This window comes from Papio anubis, chromosome X (assembly GCF_008728515.1).
Source record: "Papio anubis isolate 15944 chromosome X, Panubis1.0, whole genome shotgun sequence".
Classification (NCBI taxonomy): Eukaryota; Metazoa; Chordata; class Mammalia; order Primates; family Cercopithecidae; genus Papio; species Papio anubis.
In genome coordinates this window covers 5,558,837-5,578,039 of record NC_044996.1, presented here as the reverse complement: position 1 = coordinate 5,578,039, position 19,203 = coordinate 5,558,837, and the positions used below count along the sequence as shown (strand labels likewise).

The 19,203-nt window shown below is 48.4% G+C and overlaps 2 protein-coding genes across 2 annotated transcripts; both read left to right on the top strand.

The window, feature by feature from the left end:
• Positions 1 to 275: 275 nt before the first annotated feature.
• On the top strand, positions 276 to 17,552 carry LOC116272024 (transmembrane protein 185A-like). The gene is made up of 6 exons (XM_031660820.1): positions 276 to 1,807; positions 6,073 to 6,156; positions 9,629 to 9,805; positions 10,426 to 10,549; positions 11,823 to 15,940; positions 16,776 to 17,552. The coding sequence occupies exons 1-5, from the start codon at positions 1,634 to 1,636 to the stop codon at positions 12,065 to 12,067; spliced, it is 804 nt and encodes a 267-aa protein (XP_031516680.1). The 5' UTR covers positions 276 to 1,633; the 3' UTR covers positions 12,068 to 15,940; positions 16,776 to 17,552.
• Positions 15,308 to 17,557, top strand: LOC116272023 (heat shock transcription factor, X-linked-like). Its single transcript, XM_031660819.1, is given in 3 exon segments — positions 15,308 to 15,940; positions 16,776 to 17,445; positions 17,448 to 17,557. Coding segments are annotated over 3 exon segments (1,269 nt in total). The 5' UTR covers positions 15,308 to 15,376; the 3' UTR covers positions 17,483 to 17,557.
• Positions 17,558 to 19,203: the final 1,646 nt, after the last annotated feature.

Genomic DNA, 19,203 nt, shown 5'->3' with positions numbered 1-19,203 from the left:
TTTTTGAGACGGAGTTTCGCTCTTGTTGTCCAGGCTGGAGTGCAATGACGTGATCTCAGCCCACTGCAACCTCCACGTCCCGGGTTCAAGTGATTCTCCTGCCTCAGCCTCCTGAGTAGCTGGGATTACAGGCACCTGCCACCATGCCCGGCTAATTTTTTGTATTTTTAGTAGAGATAGGGTTTTACCATGCCAGGCTGGTTTCAAACTCCTGACCTCAGGTGATCCACCCACCTTGGCCTCCCAAAGTGCTGGGATTACAGGTGTGAGCCACCACGTCCAGCCACTACATCAACTTTTAAAATTTTTGTTTACTAAATATAAAAATGATTCAGATCATGTAAATTCCATATCACATACATGTCTAAGAACTGTAAAACAGTTACACAGAGAGCCTTGGCAGGTGAGGAACATTCATGTATAGCCGTTTCAAAGTTCTTAGATTTTGTTTTGAAAGATTGATGACCTGTGTGGCTGTATATGTTTTCTTTTTTTTATGAGATATTTCAGATAATCTAATGTTTGCTTCTCAAAGAATGCAAAGTTAAATAAACATTTAGGTTCTACTAATTGATATTTAGAATATATTCAAACTTCTCTTTGTTGGTCTTATTTAAGATGCTTGGAGCAAGGAAAGGAATTGTGTATGTGGGGTTGAATAAGGAATGTACAGGCGTGGTCATTCTCGTGTTAACATTAACCAGTGGAACACGGTTGGGTCCTACAGGAATAACCTCTGATAGCATTTTCTCTGTGATCTAACTTCTGGTGTATTTATCACCCACAATACATGCATATCATAAATGTTCATCTGTATTTTGAATAAACATTGTAGGCCTTTCAAATGCATTATAGAGCCTTTTCCTGATTGCTGGCCTTACCATTGCTCAATTGTAGATCTGTTAAGGTTATTGTGTATGATACTTAACTAATTAAACTGATTTTGTTTGAGAACAGTTTTAACTCTTGTTCTTCTTTCTCTTTCATCTGCAGGTGTTAATGTATCTTAATGGAATAGAAAGGAAAATGAAAATCATTTATATGTTTTATTTGCATTTTAAAATAGCACCTAACAATAGTTACTACCATCTTGTTGAAATATAACCGGCACTTGTTCATAGAACTAGAGTTATTTTTATAATATTGTGTGAAGGATGGTTTACATGGTTTTTAATTCATTGAAAAATGAGGATCGTGAGACTTAAGGGGTATTTGCCTGGTTTTAGCAGCAGAAGCAAATCAGCTTGAATACTCTTGGAAGTAACTCGTTGTTGAATTTAAAGATGTGAACAGAAGTGTTTATGTACATTGTCAGGGAAATAACTGGCTATTACTTTTGAGAATATGCCTATACAGTTAAAACATTAAATTCTGGTTTGGTTGTAATGTTCATTTGGTATTATGTAGTAGTTCTTCGATGTTTCAGAGATTGCCTACCAAAGCTTAGGTTTAAGTTAGCTTTCTACCTGATTTCCCTTACTTTTGTCAAATTTTCAAGTAAAATTCAAAGTATCAGTATAAGTTGGTATTTGCCCTGAACTGCTTGCTTATAATGGAGATTCTGAAATGAGGGTGTTTTCTTCTTCTCTCCCTTTTTAGAGCAGAAGGAGAAACGTGTGTGGAGTTTAAAGCCATGTTGATTGCAGTGGGCATCCACTTGCTCTTGTTGATGTTTGAAGTTCTGGTCTGTGACAGAATCGAGAGAGGAAGCCATTTCTGGCTCCTGGTCTTCATGCCGCTGTTCTTTGTTTCCCCGGTGTCTGTTGCAGCTTGTGTTTGGGGCTTTCGACATGACAGGTCACTAGAGGTGAGATTTCATGTATTTAAGAATGTTTTCCACTTTGGGAGGTCAAGACAGGCGGATCACTTGAGGTCGGGAGTTCGAGACCAGACTGGCCAACGTGGTGAAACCCCATCTCTACTAATAATACAAAAATTAGCCGGGTGTGGTGGCACGTGCCAATAATCCCAGCTTCTCGGGAGGCTGAGGCTGGAGAATCTCTTGAACCCAGGAGGTGGAGGTGGCAGTGAGCCAAGATTGCACCATTGCACTCCAGTCTGGGTGATAGAGTGAAACTCCATCTTAAAAAGAAAAAAAAAAAAAGAATGTTTTCAAAAGTAAAATATTTTGCTCAGTTATTCAGATGTCAGTTTTTTTACCCTTTGTTAGGAAGAGTTTGATCATTAACAACTCTACATCATGAGACAACAAGGCAACAAAAGACAATGGAAATAACCATTTTTCTTTCTTCACTTAGAACACTAGCTTTTCACCCAGGACATCAGCCTTCTCTCAGCTTCATATCCTGTATCAGACAGAAACAGAACTGATAGGTTAGATACAGATGTACATATAAAGAGAGTTAAGGAACTGGCTCACATTACTGTGGGGCTGCCAAGTCTGAAATCTCCATGGCAGGTGAACAGGCTGGAGACCTAAGAGGAGTTGACACTGCAGTCCTGGCACAGAATTTCTTCCTCTCCAGGAAACCACAGTTTTTGCTTTTAAGGCCTTCACCTGATTGCGTGAGGCCCACCCATGCTATGGAGGGTAGTCTCCTTTATTCAAAGTCAGTACCTTCATAGCAACACCAAGCTTAGTGTTTGATTAAATAACTGGGTACTGTAGCCCAGCCAAGTTGACACTCAAAACTGACCATCTCCCCACCTCAGACCCCATGATTTAGCACCTCCCCTGCTTTCTGGTTAGCTTATACTGATGTGCCCATGTGTTTGTTTATTCATTCAATAAACATTTATCAAGTATTTACTGGATGCCAAGTCCTTTTTCCCTAAGCATAGGGGATATGCAGATGAATAAAATACCAGGACTAGTAATAGTAGTAATGAAAATAATTGCAGATAATGTTTATTGAGCACTTACTGTGTGCCAGGCATTGTGCTAGGCACATCACATGCAGTAGTTTTCTTATTAACTATTCACAACCCTGTGAGGTAGGTCCAGAGAAGATAAGTCATTTGTTCATGGCCACATGCGAAGGGGCAGAACCAGGATTCCATTTGAGTCGGCCCAACTCTAAAGCCTGGGCACATAACTACATAACTGCACAGAAGCTGAGGGCCCAAAGCTGAATACTGATGGGTTAAGGGGAGAACTAGAGGCTATAGATGCCTGGTTTTGAGCTGTGTGGATAAAGAGTGAAGGAAGAAGACCGCAGTTGGCTTAGGAAGTAAACATAGCAGCCGTAGGGTGGGTCAGGCATATAAGCCTGGACCCCAGGTATAGGCGTGAGGGGAAGGTCCCTAGACAGAGGGATGGTGATGGAGCAAGGCCCTGTGGGACTCAGGGAGAATGGGACCCGGAGCACCAGGAAGGGTTTGGCCTTGAACAAGGGGAGCTATTCCCTGATTTTCATGCTGGTGGAAAGGCCACAGCATGGGTATGACTGGTAGGTAGGAGTGAGCTATGGAGGGAGAGTATCTGATGGTCCACTTTCACCCTCCCTAGAATTCCCAGTTTATATCAGGGACTTGAGCATCCATGGATTTTGGTATCCACGGGGGGTCCTGGAACCAATCCCCCACAGATACCGAGGGACAACTATACAAGGGCTAGGACTGCATTGGGCCTGAATTGCAGAAAGTCAGTCTTTCATACATTCACACTCTTGGCATTCCTGCCCTTGGAAGAAACAACATACCAGGAGCTGAGCTCCCTCCTCCTGTGACGCAAGAACAGTACCTATGTTGGTGAGGGGGTGGTTTGGAGTAGGCTCATGCAGAGATGGGAAGGAGGAGTTGAGGGTCTGCCAGGGAGCCCTGTGTCAGGAGGAAAGGGATGGCATTTTTGGGACACATTGAAGCCTAGAGGCAGGAAACACTCCATCAGCTGAGTGGACTGTGGCAGTTCAGATCCGACGGGAGCACAAGGTGGAAAGGAAGGAACTGTGGGAGTTGAGATGAGAGGGAGCCTCTACAGAGGGATTGGGCCAAATAGGGGCCACATCCTCAGCCTGCAGAGCATGTGCTGAAGTGCCCCAGGCACCCCAGTGCACTCGCAGGGCACCAGGGGATAGTGGACATTTTGAGGAGAACTGTAATATCTGACATTTGTTGGGACACCATACAAACTACTAGCTTGAAATAGTTTACAGGTTTATTTTTAGGCCACACTACATTCCTTTCAGTGATGTCGTATCTTTAAGAAGCTGGGTTTTCGGCAGCTGCTTTGAAAACTCAGAAGGCTAGTGCTGTGTGAAAATCCAGGTGAAGAACAGGTGACAAGAGTGGGAGCACCTTGTCTGATTCCAAGGCGTGGGAAATGGTGAGCTACCTGACAGGCACACGCATCCCACTGGGAATTAGTTTTGGTTATTTAAGAATAATATTAACATTTTTCTTTAGATTTATATGAATTATTTTTTCAAGTGGCTACTTAGAAATACTTACTAGGTTAGACGTAATTACTTAAATCAATGCAACGGTTGACATTCCTAGCCACATTAGGGATTTCTTTTGGCCTAGAGGTCTATGGAGGAATTACTAAATTCCTCATGTACCTATGTACTGAGAACTTTGGGAAGCTCTGGGCCCGGTCCCAGATTTCGATTTTGTGGGCAAGAATGTACTTTACCAGAGTGAGGAGCAGCCTGCAGGGCATTTGAACTGGAGGCAGGAGGTTAGTAAGGGGTTGCTGAAGTGGTAGGGGGATGGTGAGGAAGAAGGCCTCACTAGGCAGTCATCATCAGCATAGAAAGTGGGCACGGGATTCAGGAGAAGTCTGGACGCTACAGTGGACAGGATGTGGTGACTGAATGCAACAGTGTAGGAAAAAGAATACAGGGTGATTCCCGGGCTCATGGCTTGACAAATGAGACCACTGTTGTGCCTCAAAGTGACGTGGGAGGCTATAGAAAGAGGAGAGATAAGGTTCTAAGTGCAGGCGATAATGACCTCTGGGACTGGCTTCATTTGAGGTGCCTCTAGGAGAGCCGAGTGGCGTATGCACAGCTGGGTTTGCTATGCAGCAGGAAGGCTAAGTTGGAGACAGATGAGAGAACTCACCACTAAGGAGGTAATAATGGAAGCCAAGGGTCTGGTTGAAATTTCTTCTCCCCCAGTCCAGGGTGCAGCAGGTGAGTGAAAATATGTGTGTTCTTGTGTCTGTCTCCCTAATGGGGAGAGAAGACTGTTTGTGGCTCTGGGGAGCATCACCATTTAAGGAGGGGGAAAAGGAGACAGAAGGAATTACCAGAGCACTCCAGAGGGCTCCAAGACTGCATGGTGGGATCTTAGAAGGCCAGGAGGAGGGGAGCAAACAGGAAAGACTCATCCACAGTATCAGTAGGATGCCAGCTGAAGTGTTTTTGCTGTCTCCTGGTTATTGGTGACTTTGATGAAAGCTGTCTACTGATGGTCATGGGGGGTGGAGGCCAGATCACAATGGAGGAAGCTGGGAATGGTAAATGAGATAGTAGGGGCTTGCATATTCATTACTGTCTCACAGAGAGAAACCTGAGGCTAAGAGGGGTCTTGGATCAAAGGATGGGGTGGGTTTATCTGGTTTGGGGTTTTTTGTTTTTAATGAGAAGGAGTTATTTCTGTGCTGCTAGGAGGGATCAATGGAATAGGTGGGGTTAAAGATACAGTAAAGAATCTATAATTGATGGCTTGATGTGACAAGGTCCTCAAGGAGCCTGAAAGGAAAGGGTGGGATCCAAGGGCAAATCTGAGGTATGAGAAGAAGGACGCACAAGGATGGTTTTGAATAGACAGTATTGTTGGTAGGGGCATGAAGGAAGCTTAGTGGTCTATTGCAGTTAGCCTGTGTTCCCAGCGAACCTGGAAACAAGGTTCTCATCTGTGCTCAGGCCTCAGGCCACAAAGGGCAAGGCAGCAGAGGGGCAAGGCAGCAGGCCGAGCCATATTTCCCCTTGGCGTAATACTGCTGTGCCCCTCTGGTACCGAAAATCAGGAGTTTCCAGTGCAACATAATATTATACAAGTTACACTGTATTATAATGTGTATTGTCTTTTAGTGTGTTAACCAAATTACTGCAATATTAAATGCAAATTATACTTTGTTTAACTGATTCTTCTCTTCATTTTTAGTTAGAAATCCTGTGTTCTGTCAACATTCTCCAGTTTATATTCATTGCCTTAAGACTGGACAAGATCATCCACTGGCCTTGGCTTGTATGTAACTTTTAAAATGCTTAAATAAACTTCTTTTTTTATTATAAAAGTAATTCATATTCACTGTAGAAAGCTTGAAAAAGACAGACAAGCAGAAATAATAGCCTAATAGTCACCCATAATCCCACTATGGGGAGATAACATGGTTAGTGTTTTTTATGTCTGTGTTTTATACAAACAGTTGGGATATAACTGTGTGTACCGTTTTGTATCCTGATTTTTTTGTTTTAATGTTGTATCATAAACATTTTATCATGTTAATAAAAGGTCTTTATAAACATGACTTCTAAAGTTTAATTGATACAAAATATTCTTCAAGTGCATGTATCAAACCATCCTCTTATTTCTAAAATATGGTATTTCCATTGTTGCCAGTACTGAATGATTTTAAATCATGCTGCAGTGTATATGTTTATGCATTAAAATTTTTGCCTTAATTTTTTTTTTGGTTGTTTTCTTAGGAAATAGTCCAGAAATAGTGTTACTGGGCTACAGGTTGGGAACTGTTTGAGATTCCTATATACATATACTACACTGCCAACTTGCTTTTCCAAAAGCCATACCTGGCCAGGCACAGTGGCTTACACTTATAGTCCCAGCACTTTGGGAGGCCGAGGTGAGCTGATCACTTGAGCTCAGGAGTTCGAGACTAACCTGTGCAATGTAGCAAGACCCTGTCTCACTAGAAAAAAAAAAAAGCCATACCCATTTACACTCTTGCTGGTGGTGGCATCTGTCATGCTTCTAAACTGTGACTTCAGTTACTGGGCATTTGGTTGAAATTAACCGTGAATAAATGGGTGGATGGATGCAGAGACAGAAAGATAAGTGGCAAGACAGAAATTAGAGAACACAGTATAGTTTCCACTATTAAATGCATGGAAAAAAGATGGAGACTAAAGGCAGAAGAGTTCTATTGCCACTGGGAGGTAAGGTCATGCTAGTGTTTTTGTTTCAGTTTTATTTTCTCTGTTGTTTGATGTATAATTTTGCATACAATATATTTTATGTATTAAATATAGTTACCTTTAAAAAGTAAAAAGTACAGTAAAGAATTGGGAGCAGAGAAGAAACGAAGGGAAGCTAAATACACTCCATACTTAAAGATGGGAATAATCACTTCTGCCCAAAGCCTTTGTTTTTATTCAGCCACTCATCCTCAACTTCACAGTGCTGTATCTGGAGAATGGTCATTGGGTTCAAAACTGTTTCTGTTGTGACATGGAGGAAACATGTCCAAACAAGACCAAATTTTTTAGTATAAGATACTGTCAGGGAAAAAAAAATGATTAGTAATTTTTAGTGCTTTCCACAAATGAGAAGAAAGATTTTTTTCTGCCCTTCATCCTCTGTAGATCCCAGTTGATGAAGCAGTCTGAGTACATGTTTCCCATAGTGAGCGAGAGACAAGAAGGAAGGCTATTGAGATCTAACATTCCACCCATGAAGGAACTTCAGTAAAAAGGAGAATCTCATCACAGAACGGGAAAGGGGGAAGAAAGGCTGTGCATAGACTCTGCAGAAAAACCTACGATCAAAAACTCCAGGCTGGTCAGGAGGGGTAAAATTCCTATGCCAACTCAAATCATAGATCTAAAAGAAAATGTGAAACTATAGATCTGTTAGGAAATAACATAGGACAGAATCTTTGGGGTTTGCAATTAGGCAAAGAGTACTTAGAAATGGCACTGTTAATATAGTCCATATGAGAAAGAAATTATAAATTTGGACTTCCTCAAAATTGAAATGAAGACAGACCACAGACTGGGAGAAAATATTTGCAAAGCACACATCAAAACACTGACTTGTACCCAGAACATACAGAGAACTCTTAAAAACTCAAAAATGCAAAAAGAAACACCTACTTTAAAAATTGGCAAAAGAGTTGACAATTTGCAAATGGGATATATGCATGGGGAAAAAGCACAGGAAAAGATGCTCAATGTCATTACAGGTTAGGGAAGGCAAACTACAACCAGGATGAGGGCCCGAAACACATGGCTTCAGAATGACGAAACTCAATAACACTGACAAGGGCATGTGCCCAGGAGGATGCAGAGGAACTGGGACCCTCCAGTGTCACTGGGGGGAAGGCAGATGGTACAGGCATTGTGGAAAATGGTTTGGCAGTTTCTCATGCAGTTAAAAGCACATTTACCCTGGGATGTGGCTGCCCCACACCTAAGTACTTACCCTAGGAAGTGAAAGGGCGCAGCCAGGTAGAAACCCACACTCTAGTGTTTGTAGCCACCGTATTTGTGATAGCCAAGGGCTGGAAACCATCCGCAGCGGAGGGTTGGGTAAACAAACTGTAGGCATCGATACAATGAAATAGCACTCAGCAATGAGAGGGTCCACCTGTGGATACAGGGAGGGAACAATATGGATGAATCTCAGAGGCATTATGTGGATGGCGGGAAGCCAGTCTCAACAGTCTTGTCTCGCGATGCCATCTACATAAAGTTCCAGCAGAGACAAAAGTACAGTGACAGAGAACAGATCAGTGTTTGCCGGGCTAATGGTGGGACAGTGTGATAGTGGAGGGACAGCACGAGAGAGTTTTGCAGGGTGACAGACTTCTTCCGCATCCTGTCTATGGCTGTGCGAATCTACACTTGTGTGAATACTCAGGGAATGCACACTAAAGGAAGACAGTCACTTTTCCTACTGTATGATAGATAATTAATAAAAAGGGAGAACAGAGAAGTGTCGTCCCAGGGGGCAGGCCAGGAGGGCGACGACGTGTCACAGGGGAGCCTTGGCCAAGTGGCATCCCCAGAACTCATCCTCTGGGCTTGTGTGTGGATGAGACAAGGTCTACCTGGTACGACAGCAACATACTTGGAATGCACCCTTGCCGTGGAGGCAGGGACCCAGCAGCCCTATGTATCCAGCATCAACCTGTATCCAGCATCAACCTGTCAAGCTCACTAACTTGGTAGGGGTGAGGTTAGGGATCCTTAGGAGCCCAGGCAGCCACACTTTCCGGGGAGCCCTTTTCCATTTGTGTTGGCAAAGTACCCTCAGTAGGTTGTGGGAATGTTGGCTGTGAAGAGAGTCTGTTGGGGTGAGATCTTGTGTGTGTGCACAGGGTGACAGCTGTGTCCCGTTTCCTGGGAAGCTGTGATGGCAGCAGAGCCTGGGGGAGCCTGAGCGAGTGTGAGAGGGTGGGCCTCTGGAAGAGTAGAGGCTGCGGAGCCAGATGCAGGGCTGTGTGTCACCCAAAAGAAGAGGGACTGAGGACTCACTGAGCGTTTGTGTCATAAACGGTGGCAGCAGGCCCCATAGTGAACATACCATACCTTTTCCGTCCTGAGCGATCCTCGCAGCAGTCCTGGGAGGTAGAACGTCCTTATTCAGCTCGCGGGAGGGACCGCCTTAACTGGAGAGACACAGCAAGGTGCTAAAGGTGCCTTCCATCAGAGGCCGGGTGGGAAGCTCTAAAGAGACTTCTTCTCTCCCCCACTCCCAGGTTGTGTGTGTCCCGCTGTGGATTCTCATGTCTTTTCTGTGCCTGGTGGTCCTCTACTACATCGTGTGGTCCGTCTTGTTCTTGCGCTCTATGGATGTGATTGCCGAGCAGCGCAGGACACACATAACCATGGCCCTGAGCTGGATGACCATCGTCGTGCCCCTTCTTACGTTTGAGGTAAGCTTTCCACGGGAAGCCTCTTCAGCCCCTGAAGCTTGCGCTTCCCCTGACAGGATTCTGCACCCCTGGAAAGGCAGCCTCTGTCCGTCAAGCTCACAGTGAGCCCACTCCAGGAGAGGGGAGAGAACACGGCCATCTCTGGGAGGGAGATTTGGAGAAAGGAAAGCATCCTTCCTTTCTCTTGGGGGCAGTGTGTGGGCCTGGCAGGGAGAAGAGTGCACCGTTTTTAGCCATGGTGCCTCTGTATGGCTCCAGTTTCCACTTTGGAAAAGCAGAGTTGGATGCCGGATTTATGTATTGGAGTCGCATGGAGAATTCTAGAATGGGAGCTGTTGACTCCTTAGAACAAACACTGGGAAGAGTTTGCCATAAAACTGTTGGCATTGGGAACTTTTCAAGTGGAGAGGCTACTGCTGAGCTCTGAAGAGGGACATAAAAGCTCATTTGGAGTTTTCCCCATGGATGGGTGGTTTCCTGCCTTTTCCTGCGGTGCTGATGTTCCTTCTTCTGGGAGCCCATGTGGGGGTGGGGTGGTGGGGAGGAGCTGCCTAATGAGGTCTGGCTTCCGCCTCTATCCATTTTCGATGTTGGCATCGACAGGGACTATGTCTCTTTAGATTCTGCTGGTTCACAAACTGGATGGCCACAATGCCTTCTCCTGCATCCCGATTTTTGTCCCCCTTTGGCTCTCGTTGATCACGCTGATGGCAACCACATTTGGACAGAAGGGAGGAAACCACTGTATGTACTCAGCATTTGAGAAGTCCTTGGTGTGTGTGTGGGGTGGGACCATGGGGTGGGGGATGGATAGAAGTCTAGGAAGGGATGAATCTCCGAGGGCCCCAATTTAGAAGCTTGTGTGGGAAAGCGAGGGCTGAGGAAATTCTGGGACCCTCTAAGGGAAGGGCATGCCATAACTCCGGTGTTCCGCTGGCCTGCACTGGGACTTTTCTCGCAGCGCACGCTGCCATTTGAGGTAGAACCAGACAAGGCAGGCAACCTCTCAGAGATCCCGTTCCCTCCTCTGCAAAATGGGGATTAAGATAGATTCTTCCCAGGCCTGTGAGGGTTTGATGGAAAATCCACATCTCCCACCCAAACCCTGGGATTCATCCTAGGTCCCTGTTGGCCCCTCTGCCTCCCCCATATCCTTGCTGCCATCACCTGAGCCTTGCCTGTCTTGCCTTGCTAGCACTCTATTCCCCTCCATCTGCTTGCTGAGGCAGACACTGCCAAAATGATCTCTGCAGAGGGTGCCTTCCTGGCGAGGCTGTGAGCTCCACGGCATGGAAGCCCAGAGCACTGCCCTTCGGAAAGCCAGTGGGTTTGGGGGCCGGGCCTCACTGCAGCCCAGCAGCCCAGGCTATGCTTGCTGTTTGTGCCTCTGCCCCGCCGGGAGCAGGGAGGGCCTGCACCGAGCTGACACCCCAGTAGCACTGGGACTGGGAAAGTGGCTTTAAGGTGGCTCCATGAGTTCAGGCCCCCTCCTGGCCAGGACCCATGCATGACTACTGCCCTCGCAGATTCTAGAGGGTGATGGAAATCGTGTTTTTGGGTGGCACTGTCATCCATGAGTTTATCCTGGCTGGAGAAGATTAGCGGAAGACACCATAGTCTACGCACCACAGATATTTTGAGACTCCCTGGAGCAGTAGTTCTCAAACTTGGGCACCCAGCAGAATCCCAAAAGGGCCAGAAAAAGGGGACCGCTGGAGTCCACCCTAGCCCGACTCAGTTTCTGGAAGTCTGGGCTGGGGCCCGAGAACGGCATCCCTAAATAGACCCCGGGGACGCTGTCCCTGCCAGTCCGGGAACCTCACTCAGACAACCACAGAGCTAGCATTTGTACTTCTCCCCCATTTTGGGTACTCAAGCCCTGTTCAGGCTTTGTGACTCAGGAGTCTGGATAAAGTATATTATGACGGTGTAGGAGTGAAACTTCTTGTTATGGAAAGAAAGTTAACAGGAAGGTCAGTTGAGCTCGTGTGTGAAACAAAAAATTCTTATTTTTCAGGGTGGTTTGGTATCCGCAAAGATTTCTGTCAGTTTCTGCTTGAAATCTTCCCATTTCTACGAGAATATGGAAATATTTCCTATGATCTCCATCACGAAGATAATGAAGAAACCGAAGAGACCCCAGTTCCGGAGCCTCCTAAAATCGCACCCATGTTTCGAAAGAAGGCCAGGGTGGTCATTACCCAGAGCCCTGGGAAGTATGTGCTCCCACCTCCCAAATTAAATATCGAAATGCCAGATTAGATGCCACTTCCGGGGACAGAGCTAAAGTGGACTGCGACGCGCTCTCTCCACCTTCCTCTGCCCCCTCGTTCACCCCACAAACCAGAACCAGTACTGGAGCTGGGTCTCCAGGTACGTCCATCTCATGCCTTGTTTGCATCCTGCGCCTATCAGCCACTCACCACGACGGGACGTGGAAGTGGCAGGTGACAGGGGTGTGTGCCAGCAGATGTGGATGCCAGGAAGAGTGTGAGAACAGGGGCGGGATTTCCATCTGTCTGGGAGGGGCTCCAGGTACCCCTCTTCCTCGTCAGACCCACCGGGGGATGGCTGCTTACCAGGTCCCCAAAAGGAACATCTGTCTACACGGTGCTGAAATCCCAATCAAAAGTGTTGTTTAGAAATGTTTCTCTACGGGGCTGATCTCCTGCAGCTCGCTCAGCACTCCCAGGTCCTTAGCACTCCCAGGTCGTAGCTGGCGCAGTCAGTAGGAACTGTAACTATGTCTCTGATGCACCACGTGTTTAGACACAGCACAGTCCTTTTTTCTGTTCCTACCGTGGAAGTAGTTTCTCTTTGGGCATGCTGACAGCACTTTTTCATAGCCTCACCGATGAGCGCTTTCTGCGGGAGTGACTCCATGCCTGTATACAGAGTATTTATACAAATGTTTTAGCATCTTCATATGCGGTGTTAACCCCTAGTTCTGTACAGCATTTTCTGTTCAAGTATTTTTTTACAAGCTTGTGCTGTAGGCACATGCCTTCTGCTGCAGAAGTGGACACCCGTGGCACACCCACCCCGCCCCAGTGGGGTGCCATGCCTTCCTGGGACATTGCCACTTCTGCCCTGGAACTCATGCAGGTACGTAGTAGCTGCTATTGCCAGAACAGCAAAGCCAAGCAAGAGATGGTCCATGCTTTTCTGACGTTCTCAGAATAGTGGCTAGCCTAAAACCTGACAAGCGCTGCTTGAAGCCGGAACACTGGAGAATGTTGCTGAGAGCAGAAATGGCCACGCGGGTCACGATTATGCTTGGGAAAGTCTCAGGCTTCCCTCCTGCCAGCAACAAGAACGCTTTGGGGTAGGCACGATGTTTTCACGTGTGCGTGCCGTTTCTCCAAGCACTGCAGGTTCCGCCGTGTGCCGGAGGCTACAAGTTTAACATCCTCCTTCCCGAAAACAAATAGGTCCTATGCTGAAAAAAGGGTAAAAAATGAGTATTGTTCTTCTCAGCCAGGAGAAGAGTGTGGCGTTTTAACACGACCAACTGCTCGCCGGCATACTTGGGGTTAATTCAACTCTGCTGCGAACATGACTCCGCCCCTGGCACTGGCCTCCAGCAAGCCTGCTCTTTTTGGGGTACGGGGGAGCAGGATGGTTTAGCCTTTCCTGCTCAGTGTGTAAAAAAATGTAGCGAAAGCCACTATTTTTGCTCTCTTAAGCTGTTCAATAAACTGGTTCCTCGTTTTCCATGTGCACGATGTGTATCTTATTTGCTGGATGGCCCAGGAAACTGGAATGGCCCTCTCAGCCAGCCTCAGAGGAAAGCAATCTCTAGCTGGCACAGGCAGCCGAGTGAGGCTGGCGGCTGCTGGGACACAGCCTTTAGAATGAGTCCTTGAGTGCACAGCTCCCAGGGATATATGGGGTAGCGGGAAGGAGGGGACGCTGCGCAGATGCCACTGTTGGCTGGGCTACACCGTGCCACACTTGTTACTGCTTAGGAGGCTTTCTGGAGTGTTCCTCGGGTGCTAAGACAGTCTGCAGCAGACACTGTCCTTTTACTGCTGCTGGTCCTCGTTTGCTCCCCAGTCATGTCAACAGCTGAGGACTGCTCATGCTGCAACAAAAGGCTCTGCAATTGCTGTCTAGCTAGCCCTGGCTGTCTCTAGAGTTCTGCCTGAACTGAAACTCAAGTGGGGTTGAGCTCATGACTTGCGGCAATTGACGAGGAAATCCACCAGTTGCTGTGGCTGGAAGGATTTTCAGTCCTGTGGGTTGTAACCAGAGGCCACAGGTGGATTCTGCCTTAGGCTCATGAGATTTCCGACTTGCTGTTCAAGAAAATGCCTTGTGAAGTGACAACAGTAGCTATGACCCAACTGCCAGGTGCCTTGCTAGTTCCTGTTCGTGCCACTGGATCCTCACAGCCCTGGGAAGCAGGTGCTACTACTCTTATCCCCAGGAGGAGACAGAGGCTGAGAGAGGTTAAGTGACGTGCCCAAGTCACACAGCTTGGCAGCGGCCGGGTCGAGACACCAGCATCAGCAGTCTGTTTGCAGACCCCTCACTGTCACCCCCTGAGCCAGTGCGTCTTGGGCCCTGGGGTCAGGATGTCTCAAGCGTGGAGGCATCACTGGTTTGTGGAAGTCTCTGGAAGGTCCCTGAGCTCTTTGCCCAGAAATGAGTCAGGGGAATCTGTAGAGAGGTGGCCCTGTGTGTGGGGACAGTGTGTGACACAGACACTGCTTTGGAGGGACGCCGCTCCCGTGACCTCCTAGCATCACATCCCAAAGGAACAACTGTTGCAGAGATGGACCTCTGGGCACAAACCCACGTGCGTTTCTCTGGAGACACTGGCCAAGGAAAACAAGACATGCTCGAAGGCCAACAGCTGCATGCCCCACCACGATGTGACCGCAGAGACCCGGGGTGTAGAAGAGTGTCTCTGCTTGGTGGGGGGACACATGCAGGCCAAGGAGAGGCGGGAAGAAGGCAGCCTCCGACTCGCCACTGGACTGCATGGCGACGCTGGTGCGGCAGTCAGCTAAGCCATTTGCGTAAGTGGCCTTCGGGCATCTGCGTGCTGGGGACCGACAGTGGGGGTGTGTCAGGTGGATCTGTATGGAGCACATTGCTGCCGCTGGCTAGGACAGGGTAGAAAGGGGGGCGTGGCTACAGCCTGACCCGTGGGCACCGTCCTACCCTTTATTCTGTGCTTCAAAGTGTCAGTCGTGCTGCTGTCTGTGGGCTCATGACTCAGACGGTGAGCTCTGACCTTCCTGAGCCAGGGCTTTGCTGTGGTTCTGCCTGGCTCAGGAGCTCTGGGACAAGGGAACCGCTCCAGGTCTGCACCTAAGGTGTGGCAGGGCCCCTCGACACTCCTGTGTACTAGTGTCGTCTTTCCCATTGAAATGACTGTGAGGACTAGAATGTGCACGTGCAGATGGGCAGCTACTTGTCTGCCTTGGCCCTTTATTACATAACTTGCTGGGTTTGTGGAGATGTCATCCCCCCAGCAGTCAGAGCCCGTTTGTGATGTCGTGGGGCTGGTTACATGACTGCCAAGGGGTGCTGCTGGCCACACTGCACTAGCAAGTTTGCCAGATGGAGGACAAGCCATCACTGAGTGTGGCTCTCTGTGAAGAAAGAAATTCGAGAGGACAGGGTCATGGCTTGGACAGGGTGCCTTTTCCTCCCCAGTTGCACTCAGAGACCTACCTTCACCCAGCAGATCCTTCCCCTGCCTGGGATGACCCAGTGTCCACTGGGAGCCCTAACTTCAGGCTGCTGACAGAAGAAATCGCTTTCCAAGCTCTGGCCGAGGAGGCTTCGTTCAGAAGGCCGCGCCCTGATGGTGACATCCCGCCCCAGGGAGAAGACAATCTCCTCTCCCTCCCTTTTCCGCAGAAACTGTGGAGACTGGTCAGCAGCAATCAGTTTTCATCCATCTGGTGGGATGAAGGAGGGGCTTCTATAGTGATCAATCAAAAACTCTTTGAAAAGGAGATTCTCGAAAGGGATGTCGCACACAAAGTGTTTGCCACGGATTCAATAAAGAGCTTCTTCCGCCAGCTAAACTTGTATGGCTTCCGAAAACGGCGTCAATGCTCTTTCAGGACCCTCACCCACGTTTTCCCCGCACAAAGGCCGGTCTCCATCTTGAATAAGGTAATGAACGACAAGCCTCTGGAGGGGTTAAGTCTGTGGGCTCTGGGTCCCGGTCGGGTGGAAGTCCCAGGACTGCCTCCTGGGAAGTGGGCGACCTCAGGCAGGGTGTGGGGCCATCACTGTGGGCCTATGTCCCCCTCTGGGTGGAGGTGACATGAACTAAGAGTGAATGTGGGGAGAGGGCTGAGGATGGTGCCGGCCCCTCTGGAGTGTGTAAAATATCACAGGTGCTAAGTAGCCGTATCTGCATGTCCTCCTACCCGGGACCAGCCATGTCCTCTGGTGGTTGCTGTGTCCCCCTGACTCCATAGCGCTTTACCCTGTGAGGTGAGCAGGCCAGGGGAGTCTGGTATTTGTACCACTATCACCCTAGCTGGTGTCGGAGAAGTGCTCAAGTTGAAGCGCTGAAGGGCGCCTGGCACAGGAGGTGCAGACGCTCCTGCTGCCCGTGGTAGGTGGGGCCCCTGCTGTGGAAGAGCCAGTGCCCAGGACCTCCAGCCCAGCCGGGGTGCATTCTGTTGCCAGCTGACACTGTGGGGGAGGCCCAGAATCATCTTCCCTCCTGGTCTGCAACTTCAAAGACCCTTTCCGCCGGCCGTGGCCACCCTAATCTGCCATTTTGAGGCTTTTTCCAAGACGGAAAGGCCCGCCACAAATTGGTAAACCTTGATGATGTGAACGCGAGTCCCCAGCTTCCTTTGGGGACTGGGACCTTTTCCAGAAAGTCCTCCTGGGCCAGTAGAGTTCTCTTGCACAGGGGCGTAGATGGTTGGGAGTTGCAGTTCATCCTTGTGACTTGCAGTTTCCTTTTCTTTATTTAAACTTTGACTCATAGTTAGAGTTCTACTGCCATCCCTACTTTCAAAGAGACTCCCCTCACCTCCTCGTGAGGATGAAGAGAAGAGTGGGCGTCAAGTCTGCACCAGGACATCAGGAGGGGGACAAGCCAGAAGCTGCTGGATCCTGTCTGGCACCAGCAGACACTGAGCAACAAGATCACACATCTCCGAATGAGAATGATCAGGTCACACCGCAACACCAGGAAGCGGTGGGTCCCAACACCCAAATCAGAAGTGTCTCTGCTCTACCAGCAAGTCCTGTGATGGTGCCCGATCCCGCCATGGCAAGTGACAACACTCCAGTGACCCAGCCGGCCGGCGAGTGGTCAGAGGGCAGCCAGGCTCACGTCACTCCGGTGGCCGCTGTCCCTGGGCCTGCAGCGCAGCCCTTCCTCTCTGTCCCCGGATCTCCCACCCAGATGAATTCTTACAGGCCTGTGGTGGCCCTTCCCACAGCGTCCCCCAGTACCCTTGCCATGGAGACCACAGGACTTCCTGCGCCTGGCATGCTGCCCTTTTGCCATCTCTGGGTGCCGGTGACCCTAGTGGCTGCTGGAGCTGCACAGCCTGTTGTCTCCATGGCCATGTTCCCCCATCCCCTAGCTCTGCACCACCATTGCCCCCACAGCCACCGCACATCACAGTACATGCCAGCTAGCGATGGCCCCAGGCATACCCAGACTACGCAGACCAGCGCACATAGAGGCGAGCATTTGGGCAGAATATGTGCCGGTCAATAAATGTGTCACAAAATGAGTAATTTTCTGACTGCACAAAAGAGTCTTCATGGTCTCCGTCCTTTTTGTTTCTTTGCAGTCGAGTACCCCCTCCGACATCTTTGGCTTGCATGATAAAGACTTCAGCCTAACACACCTCCCTGGAAAAATGCCCAGGAGATACTCGAGCAGGTGCTGGGTTTTAGGAAGCCCCGCAGACATCCTGCCTCTGCTCATTAAAAATTACCTGGAGCTGGCCAGGTGCGGTGGCTCACGCCTGTAATCCCAGCACTTTGGGAGGCCGAGGCGGGCAGATCACAGGTCAGGAGATCGAGACCATCCTGGCTAACACGGTGAAACCCTGTCTCTACTAAAAATACAAAAACTTAGCTGGGCGTGGTGGCAGGTGCAGGTAGTCCCAGCTACTCAGGAGGCTGAGGCAGGAGAATGGCGTGAACCCGGGAGGCGGAGCTTGTAGCGAGACGAGATTGCGCCACTGCACTCCAGCCTGGGCGACAGAGGGAGATTCCGTCTCAAAAAAAAAAAAAAAAAAAAAAAAAAAACATTACCTGGAGCTGCTCGCTGAGTGCCAATTGTGGCGCTAGCATTGATGGCCGAGGGTTCACAATGTCACTGTGTTGCTGGCCATACCTTGTCGTGGCGGTGCCTTTATATAACAGGATCTTCACTTTACACACAGATGAGATCACGTCTGGCTTTGTCATTGGGTTAAAAAGTGCCCTTGTTACTTGTGGAGGTCACAAATACTACCAAGGAGTCCTACGGGTTTACGGTTTAGAGGGTGCTCATTAGTGTCTGGTGGACAGGATTTACGTTTGGCTTTTATGTCTGTACTGGAGCCGGTGGGGTTTTTTACTTCCTTCCTTGATTCCCCCACTACGCCCTCACTTTTTCTTTCTTGTTTTTTTTCCTTCCTTCCTCCCTTCCTTCCTTCCTTCCTTCCCGTCTCTCTCTCTCTCTCTGTCTCTTTCGCTCTCTCCATTCCTTCCTTCTCTGTCTTTCTTTTTGAGTCAAAAATTAATTTAAAAGATGTCATGTTTTAACTAAGGAAGCAGCCTTTTCTGGTGACTTGGAGTGTTCAACTTAGAACACATGCTATCATCAATGAGCCTCTGACTGAATGATCTGAGGAAATAGGTTCAAGTTCTTACTGTAGACACAACTGGGCACAGACATCAAAACAGCTCTGAAATCAGGGCGTGCAGACAGCCCTAACACCGACACATATCCCTGTCTGTGATTTTTAATTTGACAGTAGGTGGCAGAGTCCTGGGAGAAGTGGGAAGAGGCCATAAGAGAATGCAGACATGGGAATGGATTAATTCACAGTCCAGCCATGGTCTGCAGGTGGATCTCCCTGTCTCGACCTGCTCACTTACAAATGGGTGCTCATTTACAAATTGGTGTGAATCACATTTCATCATTTGTGAGCTCCTTAGCTTCCAAGAAGTACAATTTTCACATGTATTTCTTGGACTTTATACATATGCCTCCAGAGTTTGAATCATGCAAAGATGCTGCCACTTAAAAACCTCTTTCCTGGCCGGGCGCGGTGGCTCATGCCTGTAATCCCAGCACTTTGGGAGGCTGAGGTGGGTGGATCGTGAGGTCAGGAGATCGAGACCATCCTGGCTAACATGGTGAAACCCCGTCTCTACTAAAAATACAAAAAAAAAAAAAAAAAAAT

Bases quoted from the DNA above. Each gene is read 5' to 3' on its own strand.
- LOC116272024 (XM_031660820.1), top strand. From the start codon at position 1,634: ATGTTGATTGCAGTGGGCATCCACTTGCTCTTGTTGATGTTTGAAGTT. The intron at 6,157-9,628 runs GTATGTAACTTT...CCCCACTCCCAG, and splicing joins TCATCCACTGGCCTTGGCTT to GTTGTGTGTGTCCCGCTGTG. The intron at 10,550-11,822 runs GTATGTACTCAG...CTTATTTTTCAG, and splicing joins ACAGAAGGGAGGAAACCACT to GGTGGTTTGGTATCCGCAAA.